At 36.2% G+C, this 24,781-nt stretch overlaps 1 protein-coding gene across 3 annotated transcripts in view; it reads left to right on the top strand.

The window, feature by feature from the left end:
* Positions 1-24,781, top strand: part of FSIP2 (fibrous sheath interacting protein 2) — a 75,076-nt gene that overhangs the window by 23,248 nt on the left and 27,047 nt on the right. For all 3 annotated transcript variants that reach the window (XM_072811448.1, XM_072811450.1, XM_072811447.1), the window contains 6 exons: positions 319-361; positions 1,554-1,660; positions 4,125-4,188; positions 8,215-8,272; positions 12,001-12,037; positions 14,320-23,284. In XM_072811448.1, the coding sequence (XP_072667549.1) occupies positions 319-361; positions 1,554-1,660; positions 4,125-4,188; positions 8,215-8,272; positions 12,001-12,037; positions 14,320-23,284 (9,274 nt within the window). The remainder of the gene's footprint in view (positions 1-318; positions 362-1,553; positions 1,661-4,124; positions 4,189-8,214; positions 8,273-12,000; positions 12,038-14,319; positions 23,285-24,781) is intronic.

The following is a 24,781-nucleotide window of genomic DNA, read 5'->3' as shown; positions in this document are numbered from 1 at the left end:
TTATATTTTATTTCCCTGAAACAGATTGAATGACTCTAACTTTTTAGAACCAACTATTGAATGGATTACTATACCTTTAAACAAAATATGGAATACTAGAAAAGGAACAACTTGTACATTGTTATATATTGAACTCAATTTTAAACTAGTTAAGTTTGAGGTCCCTATGTAAGATCTTCTAGAAGGAGACAATTTGCATGTAAAAGATAAGAGGATAAATGGGGGGGGGATTTTTATAAATTTGGTTGATTGATTGAGGCAAAATTTCTCTTAGAAGTAGTTACTAATGAATGTTTTTCTCTTTAATGTACCATATAGAAAGAGAAAATAACTCAAAAATCAAGTAATTTTGATGATAGAGGTAAGAAAGTAGAAAGCAATCATACTTGTTATTTTATTAAATTCATAATCATAGTCTTATCATGTAGCTTTTCAAGTTGTTTTACATGATTATAAAAACCATGATTATTCTATACAATGCTTTACTTTCCAAAATAATTTATGAACATAGATATTATAATTGGGTTATATATTTTAGTGATTGCTTGTTGAGTATGACTTTTGAATTTTGTAATCTGTGGAAAAATTAGGGTCCATGCTGGGGCTGTTTTTACTGCTAGACCATATTACTGATTTACTGGAATTCAGAGAGTTCTAGGACAGAGAACCATCTCCAGAAAGGTCCTCATACTCCACTGCCATCAATTCTCCATAAATAATACAACTTATTTCCCATCTCCTCTTCAGTGCACTACACATTGGCTAAATTTTTCTGTGCCTTGTGAGACTCCTGAAAGTCACTAAAAATACTTCCGTGCATATCCTACGTATACATACAGAAGATATTAGACACCCCCATCCAGTGGCCAATGATCACCTCAAATTCAAAAGAGTATCAAACTCATCATCTTCCTGGTCCTCTTTGTGTTTTCACCCAGGCACAAAATATGAATTATCTTTGACTCTTCTTTTTTGTATTTGCATCCCAAAGTTGCCACTTTCTGTCTAATTTACCTCCTTAATTTCTTTTGCTCTTTCCTATTTTTTCATTCCCACAGCTTCTACCCTTGTTTCTTTCATCCTTGACTATTTGAGTGACCTTCCTCCATTCTACTCCTCCTCTTTTTAATGCACCATAAATTTTACTGTGAAAGCAATCTTCCCAAAACACAGCTTTTCTTCCCCTATCCAAGTAGTGGGTGGTTTACCACTGCAGACTGAGTGAAATGAAAACAACTAATCCTGGGAGTAGTCCATGTTTCATTATAGGGATTAAGTGGCCTAATAGTAAATAAATTAGGATCAGAGGTCAAGGATTTCAGACATGTCTCTGAAGGCTAGAGTGAACCATTGGAAATTTGTAGTTAGTGAACATTTAAAAAGGTTATTCTTGGAGATACTTCTCTTTAAGTCAAATATACCCCTAATTGTGGTAATTTAGTGATTGCGGCAGCTCGGCCGAGAGAGCACTAGATTAAATCTATTCATTGGCATTCACCCTTGTTCCAGAAATATGATCTTCTCATATGTAAAGTTATCTCTTCTTTCTCTAGGAAATGTACACATCTCAGCTCAAAATTCAGTTGTTTCACCTCAAACTTCCCCCACAAGAAATTGTCCAAAATCTTCACCGTCTTACTTGGATCCTCCAAAAGATGAGGTATGTAATATTTCTCTTGCTCTAAATGCAAGTAGAGTAAATGAAATACGGTCTTATGATCAGCATTGGTATAAAACCTTTCGTCATGAAGTGACCATACCAACCACTTCACTCCCTGAAATTAGCCATACCATAACAAAATTTTAATAGCCCTAGGATAATCTTCCTAAACATAAGCTACAACATTGGCGCTCACAGTGCATACCCACAGCCCTCAGAGGAAGTATTAATTTGGCCTTTGATTGGGCTTTGACTAGTACTGATGGATTGTTCAGAGATAGCCATGCTACCTGTCCTCTTTTTGCTTTTGACTGGCCATCAGTCACCTGCTATTGGAAAGTTCCTAGCAGATTCAAAGATTGTGATATAAACGAGAATTTTTTTCTCTGTGAGTTGCCTACTTTGTGACAGGAGTCAAAAACCACATCATTCCATTCCATTAGTAGCACAGCATGAATTGGTCTAACTATGCTACAGAGTTCACGTGATTTGAAAATGGCAATTTGCTAGGTTCTTTCCAAATGAATTCTACTTGAATAGGGTAGGAAGTGGCATCATTTTCTGTTTCTTCTAATGCACGATAATTGACAGACTCTGTTATGCATAACTTCTAAGACGTATGTTTACCACAACATGCTTGTCTGACACGCAGCCTTATTGTAAACATTTTGCAGGTCAGTGTTCTACTACATCGATATCCATTTTATGTAGGCTAAGAGTCAATAAAAGAAATTTCTTAAACTTCAACATTTAAAATCCTCGTATTGCCCAACAGATTGCAAAAGCTATGTCCTTTACTAAACAAACAAACCTCTTGTAAAAACAGTATCTAAATTTTATTACTGACCTTTTATGGTTAATACATTCGCCACCCATGTGGATCTCAAGTGAATACTAAATGTCCACCAAGTCCTAATTTATTATGAGAAATAGCATGGCCATTTTTTTTAAATAAATTAATTTTTTATTGGTGTTCAATTTGCCAACATACAGAATAACACCCAGTGCTCATCCCGTCAAGTGCCCCCCTCAGTGCCCGTCACCCAGTCACCCCCACCCCCCGCCCTCCTCCCCTTCCACCACCCCTAGTTCGTTTCCCAGAGTCAGGAGTCTTTATGTTCTGTCTCCCTTTCTGATATTTCCCACACATTTCTTATACTAAGTATTACACTCTGCTTCTGACATGTTGTGCACAGCCTATCACTGTCGGAAAATGTATTTCTAGGGGCCTATGTTCAGCTCTCAGATCTGAGGGGGGAAAAAATAAGCCTATTTCATGGATTTACCTCCCTCAGCAGGTTGAGTTCCGGAACAAGTCTAGAGAACAACACGTCTTCTCTGCTTCAGCTCTACTTAAACCTTTCTCCTATTGTAGCTTTGTTAAAAATAATACTAATAACGATGCATCCATTCTTTTGTCCATTGAGTTGATGAACTTACTAATCAGTGCATTCTACAGAAAGTTAATTTTAGGATGCCAGTGAGTACTGCTGTGTAGGAAAGAGTTAACGTAGCAGGCTTGAGACTGCTGTCTTTAGAAGGGCCTGCTTTCAAGGTTGCCCTTGGCTAGTGTCTGGGAAGTTAGCTTTTCTAACAGTCCCCAAGTGATATGGAACGTCCCCTCACTGAATAGATGGTGCACTATATTGCAAATACTGTGATTTTTGCTGAACATCTGATTTCTTTTTAGGAGGCTGGAATCTTGATAGGCACTAAGGCAGAGGGTGTCCTCATGACCAGCCTTCCATAAAAACTTTGAGTGCTGAGTTTCTAATGGATTTCTCTGGACATAAACATTGTACATGCTACTGTATATATATATATTTTTTTTTCTTAAAGATTTATTTATTCATTTATGATAGACATAGAGAGAGAGAGGGAGGCAGAGACACAGGAGGAGGGAGAAGCAGGCTCCATGCCGGGAGCCCGATGACGTGGGACTTGATCCCGGGACTCCAGGATCGCTCCCTGGGCCAAAGGCAGGCGCCAAACCGCTGAGCCACCCAGGGATCCCCTACTGTATATATTTTTTTCAACTGCTAGAGAAAAGAGCATACTCATGTGTTCTCTCACAGTAGGGAATGAATATAAGAAAAATTGTGCATAGATTTTTCCAGACTCAGCCTGTGTCTTTTCTCCCCTTCTTTATCCTATAGTGTATCCTTTTACTGTAATAAATCTTAGATGTGAGTACAACTATATTCTGAGTCCTATGAGCCTAAGCATATCACCAAATGTGTGGGCGGTCTTATGGACCTCCCATGATACAACAGTGAACTTTTAAATACTGTAAATAAATATAACATAAACATCACAAAATGTGTGCATTTAAAAAAAACTGACATTTTAGAAGAGTTCTCAAAATTTTAAGTTTCTATATTTTAAATATAGAATAATTATTGATGTTCAAATCCTGGGGAGAAAAATCCTTTGAGGATGTTTGTTTGTTGTTTGGATTATGCAGAAGGGGATAACTGCTGACTGTAATGGAAGATTAAACAAGAGCTCAAGCTACCTCTGTGAATCAGGTAAACATCAATAATAGCTATTGAGTAAGTTATGTAATCTCTTAATTCATTTTTTCAACTAACATTTATTGAGCTCCTGCTTCATGCCTGGTATGGTGCTAAATATTCTTTGAAGGTTTGGTACAAATCACCAGCAAAATATTTAACCTGGTCCTGGTTCTCTTAGTGAGAAAAAAATTTAAACCATATATCTAATTAGATGTGAAACTACATATTTTGTTTCTTTTTGTTTTCACAATTTACACTTTACTTGTAAATTTACTTATCTGAATTTTCCAACTTCCAGGCATAAAGTTATCGTATATCCTATGCATGTGGGTCAGATTATTGGAAGGCAGTACAGCATAATGAGTAGGAACATATATTCTGACACAATTACTTAAGTTGAATCCACACACCAAAACTAAAAATTTACATCTGGCCAAGTTATTTAATTTTCCGTTCTTTGTTTTTTTTTCCACCTATAAAATGAGAATGTCATGTAACCCAAATTCACTGCCCAATCACTGGAAAGGCCAATAATGAAAAGAAGAGTTTTGATAAGGAAGGTACTTAATTGTTTTGTGGACTGACAACATAGCCTTTAAGGTAGCAGATTTTTGAAATATCTACAAAATTGCTTTATTGGCTTAACACACATGATCAATTTATTATATGTTCTGATTAATTTATTATATGTTCTGTGTGGTTGAAAACAATAAATATTACCAATTTGGTGGTGCCATGTTCTAAATATTTCCATTCAATCAAGACGTTGAATTGTGTTGTTCAAATGTTCAATATATTTATTTTATTTACTCTGTTCTGATACTATTATAGCTACATCAGCTTTCAGTCTTGAATCTTTTTATGTATAGATGTGGCTTTTGTAAACACTCTACCCCTGCATCTTGTTTTATTTTTATTGTGTATTGGAAATTTGCTTTTAACTGAATTTAAGCTATTTACAGTTATGTTAATTAAACCGTTAGATTTTTACTGCCTTATTGGTGCTTTTGCTTTGTTATGCTTTTTTATATTTTGCTTTAATTTCTCCTTTCTTGCTTTGTTTCAGAATATTAAACTTATTTTTAATCCATTTTTCTCTCTACTGTTTTAGAAACTGTATGCTATGTATATTCCTTTTGACAATTATCCGAATTCTGGAATGTATAAAGTAAAAGTCAAAGTTAAAATAATTAACTTCTAAACCACCATCTCATATCATATTTAACCAATAATTTAGTTTTTATTATTTTTTACCAGCTAAATATTGTTCTGATTTTTGAACAGTCAGGTTTTGTTTATATTTGTACATGTTTACCAATAGTTTTTTGTTCACCATTCCTTTTTGCATTTCCTGCTTTATAGAATCACCTTCATTCTTCCCTAAGTAAATCCATTCTTTAGAAATGTCATCAGTGAATGTGTTTTGGGAATAAATCGTCAGATTTTATTTGATAAAGTTCCATTTTACCATGTTCTAGGATATAATTATGGCTGGGTATATAAGTTCTTAAGGGCAGTTATTTTTTTCTTGGTACTTTAAAGACATTGCTCTACTTAAATGTTCTACTTTTTCTCTAATAATCCCTGTGTGAGTGATTCTCCCTCTCCCCTACCCACACACACTTCAGTCTGCTTTTAAGGTCTTACTTTTGCTTTTCTGCAGTACTACTATGATGAACAGTTCTGGACAGGTTTCAGCTATTTTTCTCTCCTGTATTGCCTCTCCTCACTTTCTTTATTATCTTCTTCTAAAATTCCAGTTACGTATATGTTAGACCTCCGTTTTTTCTTCTACATCTTTTAACAATTAGATTTTTCATTTCTCTGCTGCATTCTGGTTAATTTCTTCAAATTTGTCTTTCAAATCACCAAATCTTTCTTCAGTTTATCTAATCTACTATTTTATCAATTCAATGCATTCTGAAATTTTACTGATTAATTATATATATGCATATATATATACACACACACATATATATATAATTTCTGAAGTTATTTTTCAAATTTTACTAGATTTTTTTGACAAGTTCTTGTCCCATTCTTGTGTTCTCCAATCCCTTCTTTATATATTTAAATATATAAATGCACTCATAAGATATTCCTTATTTGGTAATTCAAATATCTGATATCATTAATGCCTAATTCTAATTTTGTTTTGTTTTGTTTTGCTGCTAACAGTCATGGGGATTTGTTTCTTCATATTTGTCTTTGTGTGTGTGTGTGTGTGTTTGTAAGGGGCATCATTGTTTTATGTGAGCTCATTTTTGATAGAAATGTATCCTTGGGAATTCTATGTTTGTATAGTATGTATTGCTCTATAGAACTCAAATTCAACACATTAAATATGTACAGTTTTTTGAATATCAATTATACCTCAATACACCAGTTTTAAAAATGTCCATATGCTTCTGCTAGGCATCTGGAAGAGGTATAAATACAGATTCATTTTAAATTCTCACTTAGAGTTTTAAGACCATATAGTAGATTTGAACCTCAAAGTCATACAGGAATTCATAATCACAGATTATCTCTTAAGAGATATTTTTATTTTTTCCTCTTCTTCCTCTATCCACAGCTGAAGCCAAGACATAGTTTATGTGTGCTGCTACCTCTGTGGCATGAGTTTTTTTTTTTTTTAATTCTTCAATGAAAGGTATAGCTCTCCAGCATCCAGTATGTTTTTAGAGGCTCTTACTTAGTTTTGATTCTCCATTTCGTTTGCAGGTATTGCCAATGTTCATAGAGCAAGCATCAGCTTCAAAATTTGCTTAGATTTGTGTTACTCCAGACTTTTTACTGTCAAGGATTTTTTTTTATTGTGTTTCAAAGCTTAGCTGCTTTTAAAAGGATAGTTTTAATATTTTATATAGAATTCTAAGCAAATTTTTCAAATATCTACTCCAGCATACTAATGGAAACAGAAAACTTTTTGTATTTTGTTTTTATAATAGTATTGTCTTCACACTTAATATCTCAGAGATCCGTGCTCTCCTAATTCCAGTTACTTCTACCAAACTGAACACACACATAAAAAGTATCTACAAAAACAAATTCAAAAAGGTTCACACAATTTAAGTAAGACTTTTTATACACATCGCTAGAACCTACCGGTTACTCATTTACTGGAAGAAACGAGTTACCATCTAAACTTGACTTTGAACTGGTTCTAATCACTAATACTACTTTCTGAAATTAGGACAATCTTTTTGTTTAAAACTTTTATTCATGTCCATTTTTGCATAATTGACATACACCAATTCAGTATGCCTGTAGAGATGGACAGAAAGACTTCCTCTATCACTTCAATCCAGAGTATTTAACAAAACTCAGTAATAGAATCTTGCTGGATTATATACAGAGCAAGTTAGGTAATACCCAAGTAGGAGAAGATTAATGGCAGACAAATCAATGAATAAATTTTGGTGAACATGTTAAATAATGGACTCAACAAACAAATGTTAGTGAATACTTACTGTGTTATGCGCTGAGGATACAGTGGTAAATTTGTGGCATAGGAAGACAGAAGAGTAAACATTTAATCATGTTATAACGTAATGAGTTTTGTAATAGAACTATGTGTGGAATACTTCAGGCTCACTACAGAAGGATATTTATTTACTTTGGCAAAGGTTTCTAGTGGAATTAACACAAACTGAAGCCTAAAAGACGAGTGGTTAAAAAAGAAGTCATAGGGTGCTCCCAACAAAGGGAATGGCAAAAACAAAGGCCCAGACACATGGAAAATATGACATATTCAGCAAATTATGTCATTCGGGATCTCTGAACCATAGAATATATATGAATATATAGAGACCAGCCAGAGTAGACACTGCAGAGATAAGTGAGAACATCAGATTGTATGGTATATTTTATGCCTTCCTAAGGAATTTGGGCTTCATTGTGGAGAATCTCTGGAGGCTTTTAAACAAGATGCAGTACCAAAGAATAAAGATCTACTAGAGGATATTAATTTCCATTTTACAAGTTGCTGGGGGGAAGAATACAAACTAATTACAATTTTCTTTTTCTAATAAATAGGACCTCCAGTTCATGCCACAGCTCAGGGTACTTTCCCTTCCCGTGTTTTCTCAAATATGTAAGTATCTAAGAAAATTAATGTGTAATTATAAATTAATACTTTAATAATTACATGAGTGCTATTCAAAAGCAAATGATTACATGGACTCCTCTACTAGTTCTACTTGGATTTAGTGAAACTTCTGTCTTTTGCAAACTCTCAGCACTAAGCTTAAATTGTAAAGCAGACAAAGGGAATGTTTTTTGTCTTCCTTCTCTGTCTCCTTATCCCCACTGTGTTTCTACACTTCCCCCTTCACTTCAGAGTCTTCATACGACATTCAAGTATATCCTGCCATAATCCTTCCTCTTCAGGAAATTTCTGAGTTTTGGACCTTGTTACTTTGTTCTTATCTCCTTTGAAATATTTACCATTTCTTAGGCCGTTTGCAATTATTGGCTTCCCAAGGATAGTATGTTAGGTTACTACAAATATTAATGGCTTAACCAATTATTCTTGTCCTAAAGGGTGTTTACAGTAAAATCCCAAATAATGACCTCTGATGATGGAAATTGCGAGTCTCTGGAGAAGAAATTTGGGGGTCCTGATGGATTTTCATTCCTCAAAACTCAATAGCCACTATTTTATTGGTGGTTATAAATGGTTTTTCCAACTCTAGGGAAAAAAACTACTATTTTAGACCCAATATCATCAATTTCTAAAAAGGTAATTTAAAAAATAATGTCCAGGATATACTTTAGAAACCCCAAATCTCTAACAATATGATAGAGCAACGTTAAGTGATGTATGGTGGCAAAGGGTATCAAAATATTCAGGTCGAACTTCCTTGGAGGAAGAATCTTGATTTAGGATTGATGGATGTCAGTTTGACTGACTTACTGAGAGTGCACAGGATATGTAGCGCTGTAATAGATGCAGAAAGAAGAAAACTGACAAGTTCAGTTTAAAGCAATAGTACAAAGTGGAGGAATGACAATCATGTGCACATAATGACCATTTTTATTTTATGTATTGAATAAATACATTTTTATTTATTGGAAATATACTTGCCTCTTCATTAAAAAGGTTAAAAGAGGTTCATAATAAAGTCTCAATTCTTGCCTCTTTATTTTGCCCCCACCCAAGATAACAGAACTACAAAATCATTTGAATCTCTTAGCAAATATTTTGGCTACTCTTTCATTAAAAATGTTAGCTCAGCTAAGATGATTAACTCTACGCATGGCCTGGAGTTTCTTCCCAGTCCCTCCCAAATTGACAGTAGTAAAAACTTTTAGTTGCACGTACCCAGCGTAACCTCAGGTCAGGGTACAAATAAAACAGAACTAACAATCCTTTCTGGTCTGACTCTTCTCGTCATATGCATATCACAGTCCTCTTGTTCTGATTTAAATCAAAATTTCATAAGACTTTATTGTAGAATCATCACATTTGATTTACTGTCCACCTCATCTTCCCTTCTTTTATTGCTTAGTTCTATTTTTCTCTAGTGTTAATACAAAAGGCATACAGGAAGGTTTATAAAATAATAAATGGAAATTCAGGATTAAGAGAATGAACACAAAGCAAATGCCATAACAGTGGGGGTAAACAGAGTTGCCATAATTGTGTACTGCACTTAGATAATAAGTACGTTCACGTTAGTAAGAAGGGAGACATAAGGAGTAATAGAGTGAAGGAGGCAATAAGTCTGCAGCTATGCAGACTGTGGTCAGGAATTTGTAGTTTATTTATTAGGTGGCACTCTGATGGTGTGGATGGGGAATATAATGGTCATATTAGCATGTATGAGAGACAACTCTGACAAATATATAAGAAAAATTGAAGGCAAGAAACCAGGAATCAGTTCTAGAAGTCCATTAGTGACCTGCATTAAGGCTCCATTCTGTATTAGAGAGTAGGCCTAGATCCAAAAGGCTGTAAATGGGAATTTATCAAATGTTATTGAGAAACTCCCATGTTCAAAACAGAATGCTAAATGGTAGGCAGATACCACAATGAACAAAGCCATGATATGAAGGTGGTGTTTTTCAAGGATACCATGGAGCTGGAGAAAAAGGACAGAAATAGGGCAAGTGAAAATTTCACAAAGCTCACTCTTTTTACTTAGATCAACCATTTTTCTTGGATAAACGTTCTTTGAAAAGCTGAAAGTCCTATGGTTAATTTTCAGAGTTCAGAAACTGAAACAAGAATTCTCTAAAGACGTTTGCTATGAAATTATTTTTAAAACATTTTGCCAGTTTTCCCACCGCTTCTATGGAGTAGTAAGTTTTCAGAGCTCCTTGCTCTGCCTTTTTCATACTTCTTCTGGTTATTACAGTTGTTCAAAGTGGGCTTCATTAAAGCTTTCTGTTATTTGGTCAATTTTATTCTTTGGTCTTTGCTCTGTTTGGACCTATATGCATGTCTTTGGGGCAGAGAGCCTTTTGAGGACAGTTATCAATCAATAGGTTGGACTCCTCAAGTTCCATTTGGTACCTACAGTATAATGTAGAGAGAATAGAAGAATGAATCTGGGAGAATTAGGTTGCAGAGTGTCTGCAAGAAGAAAACTATGCTTAGGTTGACCTGAGAAAGCAGATCCTAGAAAAATAAAGGCCAAAAGACAGAAAACATGTCACTGATATCAGCTTTCATGTTCCCAGTTCCATACTACAAAAAGGTTTTAATCTAAATATGAGTTGTTGCTACCAAGCCTAATATCTGAGCTGAAACCAGTGAATTTGGGGTTTGGGACGGTATGTGTGTGTGTGTGTGGGGGGGGGGGCATTGTTGTTGTTTCTGCCAAGATTTAGGATGTAATTCTCAGTCTTGCTGTTTCTCATGACTGAATTTTAGACTTTGGGAAAGACTTTGATTGTTTTAATGTATATTACAGACCTACAACAATGAAAAAGAATGTCAATTTTCTTTTAAGAAACTGGGAAGAGGGCCTATGTTAAAATATATGAGAGTTCAGATATCTGATCATATGCAAAGAGCCAAAGTCAAAACTTATAGAAGCATCACGTGGTCTTTGATCTGGTTTTATTGTTAATAAAACAATAATATTGTTTTTTATTAAAACAATAAAACAAATTTGTTTATTAAAACAAACAACAAATATTTGTTTTTTTTTCTAAAATCGTCATTATTTTATTTGTTACAATTCAGAAACTATACTTTTAATTTCATTAGTGTGTGTTGACAATCCCATTAGAACACACGATAGAATATGTTCATACATATAAAAGTCTACATCTAAATTGGTATTGCATATGACTAGGAACCTCTTATTTTAACCCATATTGAAAAATCATTCACATATTCCCTTCCTGCTGTTTGATGAAAGTGTAGGTGGGGCTATGAGGTTTAAAAGGGTAAGTAACGATTATCAGAAAACTCTGGTCAAATACCTTTCCTCATGGTGCTTTTTAGAAAACGGAAAGGACTAGCCCACCATCCTCCTCCAATTCTGTGTCCTCCTCCAGAGAACCACAAAGCAGGCATGGCGAAGGTGGCTTAGAAGTAGGATTTTCAGATAGATATATTTTGTATGCAGCAGCTACAATTCCATCCCCCAAGCAATAAAGTACGTGAGTACCAAAGAAGCAGGATAAATTATGGAGAGGGGGAAGATTGGAAAAAAAAATAAGTTTATTCTTCCTTTTGGATTTCTGTAGAAAAACTCTCAGATAAAAGAGAAGAAACAGATGATTCAATGATTAGAAATTTTGAGAAAAGTTATATAACTTCTTGCCCGTAGGTAATAACTAAATGCTCAATCTTTCTTGACTTTACAGAGACCAGAGCCTCCTAGAAAATTGCTTGCAAGAGAAAGTATGTACCATAAAATCTATTGATAAAGCAACATACTTTTAGTACTTTCTAATGTGGCATAACAGGAAAGAAACTGTGAATTGAATAATGAGTAATCATCTATTGATATTAGTCTTTTATATTTGCCTTTTTTTCCCCCTTAAAGCTAACTTTCAGTTAATTCTTAAATTTTGCGGTGATCTAAAGTTCTTATCAAAAGATAACGTTGGCCCGCCAGGAAGAGTCTCACAGGTATAGATAGAAGTGTGCGGAATGACATTAAAGGACCTAGCCGTCACAGCAGCACGAAATCCCACAAGCCCATTTTATCATGGGAAGCCACTAGGTGACATGGCTTTGCAGCCTGGGCTGGTGAGCTTGGGATGCCTGGGTCTGGCTCTAGCCATTTTAGTGAGAAGTGCCCTGGTCACCTAAGAACGTCACATATAAAAGTACCTGGTCACCTATGAGCTGAGTCTTGGAACAAGCAGATAAGATGGTGCAATTTACAAAGCCCAGGCCTGGAACTAGTCAAACCAGTCAGGAAAGACAAAGATGTTGGAGAACAACACATTCTCTGACATACTTTTTCACACGGACACTCAAGTCATAGGATGTGTAGCAAATATAAAAGCTTTGCTTCAAGAGAATATTTCTCAGTCTAATTTTAAAGTGGAAAACAACTAAAAACTAGGTTCTAATTACTATATTTCACTAAGTGGAAAATTTTTGGAATATCTCTTTTTCATATGTCAAAGTTGGAAACTCTCACACTTAGCCTAAGAATAACAATGCAGGGTTTTTTTTAGTATCTGTGGTAATCAGAAAAATAATATATACTGAATGTCTTAGTTTATATGTGCTGTAGTGCATTAGAACAACTACTTTCTCTGTAAAAATTTAGATTTCATTTTAAAAATGTTTGATTTAGGATGTCATTATATAAAACAAGTATTTTACAACATAGGCCGTCATCCAAAATCTGTTTTCAAAGCAGTAGCCATTGTACAATAAAGGGGAAAAAAAGTACATTAGGAGACTCCTGGATAAGAGCAAGATTGAATTGCTTTTCCTAAGGTGCTTCCAAACACTCTCAAATGTGTCGGGAAAGAGTGTGTTGCAGAGGTGTTAAATTTTCTTTGAATGTTGATCTGAAATGTGAATATTTCCATGCTAACCTAAGGTCATATTCTGGGCATGAACAAGCTCCATTATGGGGATCATATTGTTTAACTTGGTGCCTACATACTGGCCTTCCAGGCTTTGCTGCCAATTACTGATATCTACAGCCTTTATGTCTTAAGAGAAATAATTTAAAAACAGACTACTCATTTATCAGTAAAAGGGTTTTTTTGCAAACCCCAAATTTATTTGCAGTAAATAAGAGGTGGCTTACAGAAATGCTGCAGATGCATTTTCTTTCCACTTTTGGTCCAGTTTAAGCTGTGACGTCACCATTGACTTACTAGGAAAATGGTTTCCCAAATCTGGTCCCCAGGCGTCCATTTCTGGATCAAAATGAGGAATCCAATTTCCCTAACCTTTTTCTTCTCCTAACTCTTTCAGACCCCAGCCTAGTGGGACCCTTTTTTTTCTATCTTAACTAATTTGTTCCTTCATTATACCATCTTTTCTCAGCCTTCCTATCTAAAACAGTTTGCACTGATACTCTTTTATTGAGTACAAAACCAGTCAGTCTCTATGAGGATTAACATTTTTGTGCCTATCAGAAAATTGTTAACAGTTAGCTGTACTCATTTTCATATATGCAAATCATAGGTTCATCTCTGCAGCAGGGATTGGGAGAGAGCGATGGCTTATTTTTCACTCTTACATCTTAGCTAGACAGATGCCTCTGAAGACACCCAAATGTTTTGACGACATCTGTTTTGAGAAACACTTTGTTATAAATAATCTGGCATATTATTAAATAATATTGTTGGATTGTAGACACCATTTCTTCTTGCATGTTATGTGGCTAGCCAGCAATTTGGTGATTTTTTTTTTCTATTTTTACCAAAAAGTAATTTATCCCAGCAACAAATGTTGGGGAAAAACAAAAAGACTTGGAGGAAATATGGATCAAATGGAAACCTATAAAAAATATTTTACTCCTGTACAGAGTAAACCAACTTGAAAGCAATCTGAAATTCTAAGTAAATTCCTCACTATGTTCTCTTTATAACCATGATAGTACCCAGCGAGGCACCATCTGATATAAAAAATTAAATGTTACCCTCTGTTCCAGAATAATGTAAGAATGTTACATGATTCTTCTTCATTCCTGCTTGCCTCTTCTCCAGGTAACCTCTGAAGAACTGAATAGTATAATTCAGAATATAATGACCTGGGTTGTAGCTACAGTGACCAGTATATTATACCCAGCCATCACAAAGTATGAAGAAAGATTGCGAAATAAGGTGTATCCAGTGTCTGAGGACTCCATCCTCTCTTCAGACAGCTCAAGTTTCTGCAGCACATGCAGTGAAGAGTTTACATATGGAAGCTACACATCTGCCACAACTCAAACATTTCATAGAGAGCCCTGTGCATTTGCAGTTGACATATCAGTAAGGCGACCAACCACACCCTTAAAACCACCGTCTGCTCACGTGGAAAGAACAATTGTGGGTAAAACATATGACGTGGAAGGACAATCTATAACATCTGAACTCAAATATAATAAAACCAGTATGATATATGCATATCCTAAGGTCAGAACTTGTAAATCTGATAGTCACCTCCTGACATCATTTGAAAGATGCACCAAAATATCTAAGGATGCCACCACTGAAACAGATGGCTTAGAGAGTCCACTGTTTCCTGATCAAAAAGCAAAAGCCACGAATGAAATGAAGAATTTAAAGAATGTTTTTGTTAACTTTAAATGTCACTTAAAAGGGGAAACTGAATTGATTTTAGAAAGTATTTTTCAAGAAATAATGTCTGATTTAACACAGGCCATTCCTTCTCTTTCTTCTGTTACTGCTGAAGTTTTTGTTGACCAAAGTGAACCGGAAAAAGAAGACTTGCTTTCCAATATTGATATCTGCTCAGCAGCCTCCGAGATTGTAGAGAATATGCTTGAGAAGCTACAGTCTGCAGTTGAGAAAAAATGTGTTGAGATATTTTCCCCAGAAGATCTGTCAGTTGACATTAAACCAGGTTTACCACTCAGTAGAGAATATCTCAGTCCATCGAATGCAAAATCTTTAAAAGCTTCACTGCCTTACAATTTGGAGCCCATGTGTGATATTGCTGAGGATATGGTACATGCCATTTTAGAAAAGCTGATGGCTCTTGCATCTTGTAAGCAAAATGAACTTCCTCGTCTTGAAGATACAACCAGACTTTCTGATCAGCAACCTATGACAGACCCAACATGCACGTCCCTCAAAAGAGCCAGCAAAAAGAAACCTAGTCCCGAACCTGATGCAGCTACTTTAATGGTTAAAGATCAGATACAAGATTTAATATCAAATATTTTTTCTCAGTCCTCTTTGGTTGGATATATAGAGGAAGCAATCAGTACTATACTAGGATTTGTACAAACCGAACTTAATAACGAGAGGCTTATTGCATCTGAAGAAACCATAGTCGTCCTTCAGCTTCTCGATGACGCCTTCACTCAGCTACATCAGGAGCCAGTAAAGGCAGATGCCCCAAAATGTAGGCACTCTAGACTACAAAATCCTTCTGACACTGAAGAAAAGTACAGACTCACTGGCACGAGATTATCTAACGGTCCTAGGTCTAAAAGATCCTTTCCACCTATTAATGTTCCTGGCATGGTCCTTTATTCTGAAGATGATAATGAAGAAATCGACAAAATTGTGAAAAATGTACTCGATTCATCTTTCAGAGATGAAAAGCCAAAATCACAGGCACAAATTCCTGAGAATCAGTTTACAAAAGGCAACACCTGTTTTGAATATAAAAAAAATAGCAAACCACCTACAAAGGCTGCTTCTGGAAGAAGCAAAGTCGAATTTTGTGAGAGGGGATTAAAGACTGAGCTACCATCTTTTAATGATAAAGAAATTCTAAAGGAAGAACCCTGTTTGAATAGGGACATGTTGATTTTCAGCCAAGATGAAAAGCATCACATACAAAAGGCTTCAGAAAACATAGTTAAAAGTATTTTAACAGAAATGCTCAAGGACCTAGCTTCTGTTCCTGGCCACTTAGACAGTAAAACTGGCCAAGAAGCCTCAGTTCTTGTTTCAGAAAAATCTCAAGGTCTGTCGCATCAAGAACGGACGGACCAGATGATCTCTGTGTCAGAAATTAGTGCGGTGGCTCAAGAAATAACAGATGCTGTGCTAAATATACTCCAAAAGGCTTCAAGGTGCATTCTCAATACCACCAAAGGTTCCATTTCATCATCAGTTCAAACATCTCTAGGTAGTTCTGATACTCCACACACGGTCGAAGGAGCACCAAATAAAAAGCCACTAAAAATATGGTTTGACAGTGAAAAGAAAGTGAAATATTTATCTTCAGTCAATGTAGATCCTGCAAAGCCTTCTCCGTTAAAATCTGAAAAAAGTGAACCTCAACCTGTAGGTGACGTTACTGATAAGATCATCAATACAATTTGTAAAAGGCTGAAGTTATTCATTTGTCAAAAATTACAAATGGGCTTCAAACCTTCAGTTGTGGAGCAAACATCATTAAAATCTCAACTTAGTGGTTACACAACTAAAGTGGTAAACATTGTTTTGCGTGCTATCCAGAATGAACTAGAACTCAATAAGAGAAGCCTAAATCATAGGGAACTGGACCCTGCCAAATCCCTAATAGGTAAAGGACTTCTTGCTGGCACTGATAAATTGGAATCTCTTGTCTCAAATCTCAGTGATGACATTATGGAATCTCCATTATTAACTTGTATTTATGAAATGTTATCAAGTGGACATTGTGACCAAAGCAGTATATCACTTCCTGCAGAGAAGCCAAAGCCTGCAACTTCATATGGATCTGACATTATTGATAAACAAGATGTTTTGCCAAGTAGGCAGGATCAAAAATCTTTTCACAGATTTTTGGCTACTCCATGCGCTCTCCATAGTGTTGTAAATGGAAAAGATCCCAAAGACAATGCTAGATTGCAAGTGTTAGACAGCATTGGGGAAGCACTATATGAAATGTTATGTACGCTCATAGCAACCCATTCTCAGCATCAGCCACCTTGTAGTAAACCAAACGGAGAAAAGAATGAAAATTCCCAAATGGCTGCTACGTTAAAGTCCAATATTCAGCACATTTCCAAAACAATTTTGGAATACATCCTTGCAAAATTATGTAGTGTTGATACGGATACCAGCTTTGCAAGTTCTGGATTTAAAGCTGTCTCAGAGTCTCTTGATATCGACAACCTATCATTTGCTTCGATTATTGAGGAAATGGCCAAATGCACTGACATAATCTCCGGCATAATTTCCAGGATGATTCAGGAGGGTCCTAAACAGGTGACAAAAAGCAAAGCAAAAACTATCACGCCTGCGTCTTCCAAAACAGGAAGCACAAAAGAAACACCTCCCAATGAACTGAAAGCTATAGCTTTAGATATTCTTAATATGGTTTTTGCTAAACTGGAAGGGTTTGCTAATGGAAATTTAGAAACTCTGGGGTCTCTTAATGATGGAAATGAAGAAAGCGGTAAGAGAGCCTTGGAATGGGAAAGTCCCAGTATTTTCACAGACACACATGAGGAACTGCTGCAGTCTGCTTTATACACGAATGCAAAGAGGATCTCTAGTACTATTTTGAAAGCTATTCAAATGGAACTGAATGTGAACTCATTAGATTTGAAGACAAGTGTAAATACCCCAACACCCGAGAAACAAATGCTTAAGAATATAGTCAATTTAATTTTAGATGCAGTATCCTCGGATATGTTCAATGAGACTGAATCTGAAGAGGGAGGCACTGAAACTTATCGATACCGGCCAACCTGTAGAAATTCGCTTCCTGGAGGAGCTGAATCAGATTCATTTCTAGAAGATGCCTCCTGTACAAAGAAAGAATTCACTGGGGAAAGAACACTAGTAAGAGAAGAAGATAAATCAGATTCTCTTAAACAATGGGTTCTAGAAAAAACCTTAAGCAAAATTCAAGTGAAACTCAAAGACCCACAGAAATCTCCAATTGTCCCCATTATAAGAAATATTTTGAATGAAATTTTTCAAAACGCTTTGGTCAGTCAATTAAATGTGCTTTCTCTCTCCCATTGTCATTTAAGGAGCACCGCTCACGATGTTGATGAGCCAATTCCTCAAACATCTGTTCAGTTTATAGATAAAATGATGGGTCCTATAGTGTCTGAAGCAGACGTAATCATAGTGGCAGACGATGTTGTTAGAACTGTATTTCATAAACTTTTCTCAGCCGCCATGCTGGAAAGAAATGCAAGTGAAAATAGGTATAAAACCATCACCTTTAGAGCCAATGTTTCTTTACATGAACACACCCACGGAGGGAAGTCCTCTGTTAGCGTGCTAGATAAGAACCCGTGTACTCTTACGTCCAGACTCAATGATGACAAACAGGCCAAAGTAAACATAGTTGAAGATATTGTGCAGGCAATATTGACAAACTTAGAGACTTTTGCTACTTCCAAAGTAAGATCCCTCTTTTGTCCCCAAATCAACTTCACAGTTCCAATGGCTTTCCCTACTCAGGATAAAAGTGCATTAAGCAAGGCATTATCAGCCAAAGATTTGTATTCTGGTGATCAACTGTCCACTTGCTCAGTGGATCATATTACATCAGAAGAGACCAACTCAGTGTGTCAACTCCCTCTAAATAAATTAAATACATATGCAACAGAGGTGGCTAGAAAAATTTTACAAGGCATCAAACATGAGTTAGATAAAGAAAGGGAAAGTCCCTTCTTAACTCATAACATTGTGGTTTCTGAGAGCGTTGCGAGTCACGTCGTTAACACAGTGTTAGATATCGTATCATCTAAAGGCAAGTGTGGCAAAAACAATTCCGAGGAAGAGAGCAATTCAGGTCAACAAGAAGGAATCATTGAAAAGCTGTTTAATAAGACCGAATATAGGAAAGTACTTCAGTTTCAAATACAAGATATCATTGAAGGCATCTTATGTGATATTTATGAAAAAACCTTGTATCAAAATCATCTCTCATGTGCCACAGCCACTCTGAAGTGTAGCACAGCTGGGAAACATTCCGGAGCAAATTCTGAAACGGTCACTGAGGAGGCGAATAAGATTATTCCAAGACTTTCAGTTCCCAAATCGGATGTCATTTTGGTATCTAATGACATGGTCAATATTGTTCTTCATAATCTCAGCTCCGCTGTCCTACTCAGCATAAATGCAAAGAATCCTACTTCTGCAAGACTGCCCCTGAACTTCTGTGACATATTTTCACAAGCCGAGTGTCAACAGCCTCCTCTTATGGGGTCAACAAATGAAAGAAAAACAGAGTATTTGCCACCCTCAGGAAGTCTGAAATCCACTTATGCTGATGATTGTCAGATAACTGCAGTAGAGAAAGAAGATGCCAAGAAATCTGCTCCTGACCCGAGTGAGGAAAATGCTAACTTCATTACTAAAACTGTTTTCAATCGGTTAGAAGCTTTTGCCACAGAAAGAATAGACTCGTTAATTACTGTTGCTTTCCAGGCTAACGAAGAGTCCATTGCTGGCCTAGAACTGGAAAATTATAAACGAGACGATAGCGCCTGTCATGAATCAAGCCAAACTGAATCAAATGTGAACGTCCTTAAAGTATCCACTAAAACTATCCTTGGCCTCGAGCTCACAGATTCCACTTTTGCAAGTTACAGAGAAAGTCTTCGGTCCACAATTCATCTACCACAAGGTTGTCTTAAGAAATATGCTGACATCATTACCAGTGCCATATTGAGACTTATTAAAAGCGACCTAGACTTAGAAATTCAAAAGATGTATTCATACCCAAACAACATTTCATTCCAAGAAAATATCCTCGTGAGTGGAATTGTCAACAGTATCTTAGAGAATTTATATGACAAAAGATCTGCTAAGGAAATCAGTGTTTACTCAAAAGACAATCCTAAGTCGTTTTCACCACTAACTGTACCAAATGAAATATGGCTGGGACAAAGAGAGCAGGAGAAAGACAAACTACCTCGGGTTTCAATATATCCGTTGGAACAAAACCAAATGACATTGGAAAAAGAAAGCCAGGGAACTGTTTTGGAAGAAATATTTATGAGAAATGGAGAATCAAAGCAAAAAGAAAAGACAGTATTACTCAGTGCAGTGGAAGACGTTTTAACTCAAGTGCATCAAAGAATAATGGAAATCATTGGCCATTTGTCTCCATTTAATGAAATCCCCCACTTAGTATCTAATTCTAAAATTAGAACATCAGGCATAACACAGAAAAACCTCTTCCAGTCACAGATTAGCAGCACAGCAAATGACGTGGTTGAAAGTGTTTTTGGGAAAATGTACTCTATAGTTGTTATCTCATTAAACAAAAGTAACAGACAAGTAGGAGCACCTGACAACAACGATACGTTGTCTAAGAAAGTGGCATGCGCCAAAGAAACCAAACAAACAGGAAAAGGAAGTAACGCCACCAGATATGTGATACCACAGGTTTATTCTTATGCAGACAGTCAAAATGTCTCTCTATTAGAAAACAAATGTTTGCAGTACTCCCCGTCGCAAGTGGGGAAGGATTTAGTCCAAATGGTTCTTAATAAGATCATAAATTTTGCCTCAATTCATCTAGAAGAGACTTTGTCCCCTGAAAATTGTTCTGATGAGTTGCAACCTGTAAAGCTACACAGTTCTAAAGTGAGCTTTAAGGGCAGCCCTAAACCAGATTTTAAAACGGGTTTAAAAGCAAGACCAAAAGTTACTCCTTTGTCTAAATTTAGAACGAAATCACACCTAGGACCTGGTGGTACTAAGGTCAAAGGCAAGGCCAGGTTGGGTGCTAGAGAGAAGACCCCAAGAGACAGCCAGTCCAAGACCTCCACTAAGCTGTCGCACTCCCTATCAGCAGGAGATGCCAAAAACTTACTGGACATGAAACTGCCTACCTCGGAACTAAAAATGTACGCCAAGGATATAATAAGTACCATCCTGGAAACAATTATGAAAGCATTTGAGAAGGTGAAGCAAACCAGAACAATGATGAATGTTGAAGCTTTACCGTCGGATCAAATCATGGCAGCCAATGAAACAGTTACTATGGTTTTGCAAGAATTATATGCTACAAGTAACCACGATTTGGCTTATCCAATCAAGTTCTCACACGTGGACCACCTCAAACTTTCACAAGGGCATTTAGATGCGGAGTACCTTGCCAAACCACAGGCGTGTTTTTACTTGGAAAATGTTTCTTCACAGCTAGAACAGATTTTTCCCAAAGAAGGTATATTTAAAAAAATGTTTGACAAATGGCAAGCGGAATCAAATGACATGGAAAATGAAAAGTATAAGCTAATGATGATAGCTGAAAACGTCTTGACTGAAATTCCAATAAAAGCAAAAGAATTAGAACATTCCCTCTCGCTTTTAAGTTTGCCGCAACTTGAGGATTGTGAAAGCAGGTGCTATAGTCATTTTAAAGGAACTTCTACTAGACTTGAAGATACCAAAGTGCAAATTAATATATTTGGAAGGGAAATTGTAGAAATGCTGTTTGAAAAATTACAGCTGTGTTTTTTGTCCCAGGTGTCGCCCCCAGATAGCAAAGAAACTCTAGCAAGTAGGAAAGAATACAGTCGTACCAGAAGTAAACACGATTTGCCCATCAAGGACATCCTCAGCAGTGCGCCGGTATATAACACAAAGACAATAGACCAGATTTCTTTGGGCTCCAGCAACCAAATTGTCCGAGACATTGTAGAAAGGGTTTTAAACATTTTGGAGTCCTTTGTCGACTTGCAGTTTAAATATATCTCTAAATATGAGTTTTCTGAAATAGTGAAAATGCCTATAGAGAACTTTTTTCCCGCCCAACAGAGCCTATTAAGCAAAAAGATGTTGCCAAAACTGCAACCGCTTAAAAAGTTTTCTGATGAACCCAGTTCAAGTACTATTGCTTCCAAGGAAAACATACAGGACACCCTTCTACAGCTCCACTCGTTCCATTCAGAATTACTTACATATGCTATTAATATTGTCAGTGACATGCTCAGTACAATTAAGAACAAGCTAGACAAAGAAATAAGTCAAGTGGAACCATCTTCCATTAGCACATTGAAAGAGACCGTCATAGCAAGTGAGATCATTGGCACACTGATGGACCAGTGTACTCATATCAATAATCTTCCGAAGGAAAGGTGGTACCAAGGAGCAGAAAATAGCTATGTTGCTAACCAGGTTGAGTTAGCAACTAATGTGAAAATGCCCACATCGAAGTTGAAGGAAGTTCGTTTTGGGGATAATCCTTTGCAAATCATACCTGGTGTCGTGTGTCATTCAGAGGAAAATATGAAAAGAAAGTACAGGGCTTCGTCAAACTTACCCTCATATGCCAGAGCGTCTATAGAAGATACAATTAAAGGCTCAGAGCCAATGGGAAGGCTTGATTCAGAAAATACAGTGTCGTGCTTTAAAAACAAGGTACAAGACTACAGCGCAAGGGACTCAGACTTTGGCCATTTTGACCAAACCGTGCGAGGAAGTAGCTCTCTCCCTGAAGCCAGTGTCTTACAAAGACTGTTTAAGAAAGCAAATGAGTCCACAGAGACAGCATTAAAGCAAGTCATGTCGTTCATAGAAATAGGAAAAGGTGAAAACCCAAGAGTGTTTCACTATGAAACTCTCAAACCAGTTGAGCCAAACCAAATTCAGACCAATGTTTCTCCACTCAAAATATGTTTAGCTGCAGAAAATATTGTCAATACTGTGCTGTCGAGTTCTGGCTTTCCAAGTCAACCACACATTAATGAAAAAAACATGGAAACAATGAAACCAATTTTCATATCAAATCAAAACCCTTTGTCTGTAATATCTGAAGGGCAAAAGAATGAGGAGAAGAGTTTGCTTAGAACGTGGGATAAAAAAGTCAGCTATCTACCGGAAGAAGAAGAAAAAAGAGCTGAAGCCAGCTGGGGAGATTTTTCTTTATTGCAAAAATGGGAAAGTCAGAGATACCCAAGAAGAAAGAGTCTGAAGGAAGTTAAAGTCATCGCTTTTGCTGATCATGAGCTGGGTTCAAAGGAAACTCATTTGGTAGCAAGACATATCACCACATCTGTGGTCACATATTTCAAGAACTTTGAAACTAGAGGTAAGCAAGAAATAACCTACTTTAAAAGTTGGCATAATGTATAAATAATAGATTTTTTTAAAAAATAAAATATCGTATCCAAGGAGCTGAATTTACTGGTTTTTGGGGGGTTTTGTTTTGTTGTTTGTTTGTTTGTTTGTTTGTTTTTCCTGAAAATAGCCTCAGAAGTGGAGTATCTAATTACTACTTAATATATCAGGATACAAAAGAAAAAAAAAAAAAGCAAAGTTTAACCTCACATGGTTTGAATCTGAACAATTCTGTTGCTCAGTTTTCCATATCTACAGATGAGGGAAGAAGACATTACTATAAAGCAGGGGATTTTGGTTTAATATAAGATAGGAGTTCCAAATAATTTTTAAAGGTTTTATACATGACCTCTTTATAATCTTGCCAAGTACATAGTTAATTGATTGAAGTTAGTGGTTCATCTTTTCAAGGTGTACAGTTGAATTCTTTGCATCATTAATCATGATTTCTAAGAACAGTGGTATTAACCATTTGTTTTGTATATATTCCAGGATTCTTAAATTCCTTTATGCCCAAATACAACCTCACAAAGTTATTTTCACTCCTTTTCTAAGAGGTTGAATCATATGTAAGAGCCATTTTTTTGTGTATCAAAACCTATTGATTATTGGCGGTTTCACAAAAATGTAATCCAATAATGCCATAGTACCCCTGAACCGGATCAGTAATTCCAGTTACCAGTTATGAGTTGCTTCAATACCAGGTCAGATACATCACTTGCCAACCATTCAGATGGGGAAACACATCGCAGCAGTCCTATCCACCTGCCTGGGGGTCATTTTTCATCCTCAAAACGAGCGTTCTTTCAAGATGGATAGCTGTGCGTCTGCATTTCAAGCTCATAAATAGGCTTTCCCCAAACATAGCTTACGTGAACTTAGAGAATAATAATGAAAAACAAGAGAAGATCCATGATTTCATGCCATTGGTATTTATCTCTATCACATCTATTCTCTATTTTCAGACATGTTTGGGGCCTTCCACTGATTTTACTTCTGCTTCTTATTCCTCTTGGAATATGCTTTCCTCACTTTCTTCATCTCAACATAACCAAATCCTATCTAGAAGTCAAAGCTCAGCTTAAAAAGCTGCCCATCTCCACGGAGTGTTGCCTGATTTTGCATGCAGAGACGTAATAGATGATTATGTGTTGAGGAAGTTTTGAGGGGGGAAGAAAGTTCCTCCCCCAAATAAATAAGAATAAATAATAAATATTTTTTTAGGAAAAAAGTAATGGATAGCCTAACATTAAATGTTTTCACTGAAAAAAATAATTTTAAATAATTACATGAGCTCTCTAGAGATCATGGCAGATAAGCTAAATTATAACATTAAACTAGGAAATGATAATTCTGCTCCATGATTTCCAGCTTCTTAGGGCCCCTAACCCATCTTAGCAAGACAGATATCAGCACTTAACTGGGAGATTTAAATTCTTCAGGGTTACTTGATTTCCTGGCTAAAATT

Source organism: Canis lupus, chromosome 34, assembly GCF_048164855.1.
Source record: "Canis lupus baileyi chromosome 34, mCanLup2.hap1, whole genome shotgun sequence".
In the NCBI taxonomy this organism is placed as follows: Eukaryota; Metazoa; Chordata; class Mammalia; order Carnivora; family Canidae; genus Canis; species Canis lupus.
The sequence above is the reverse complement of the archived record's forward strand: the minus strand, read 5'-3'. Positions and strand labels throughout refer to the sequence as shown.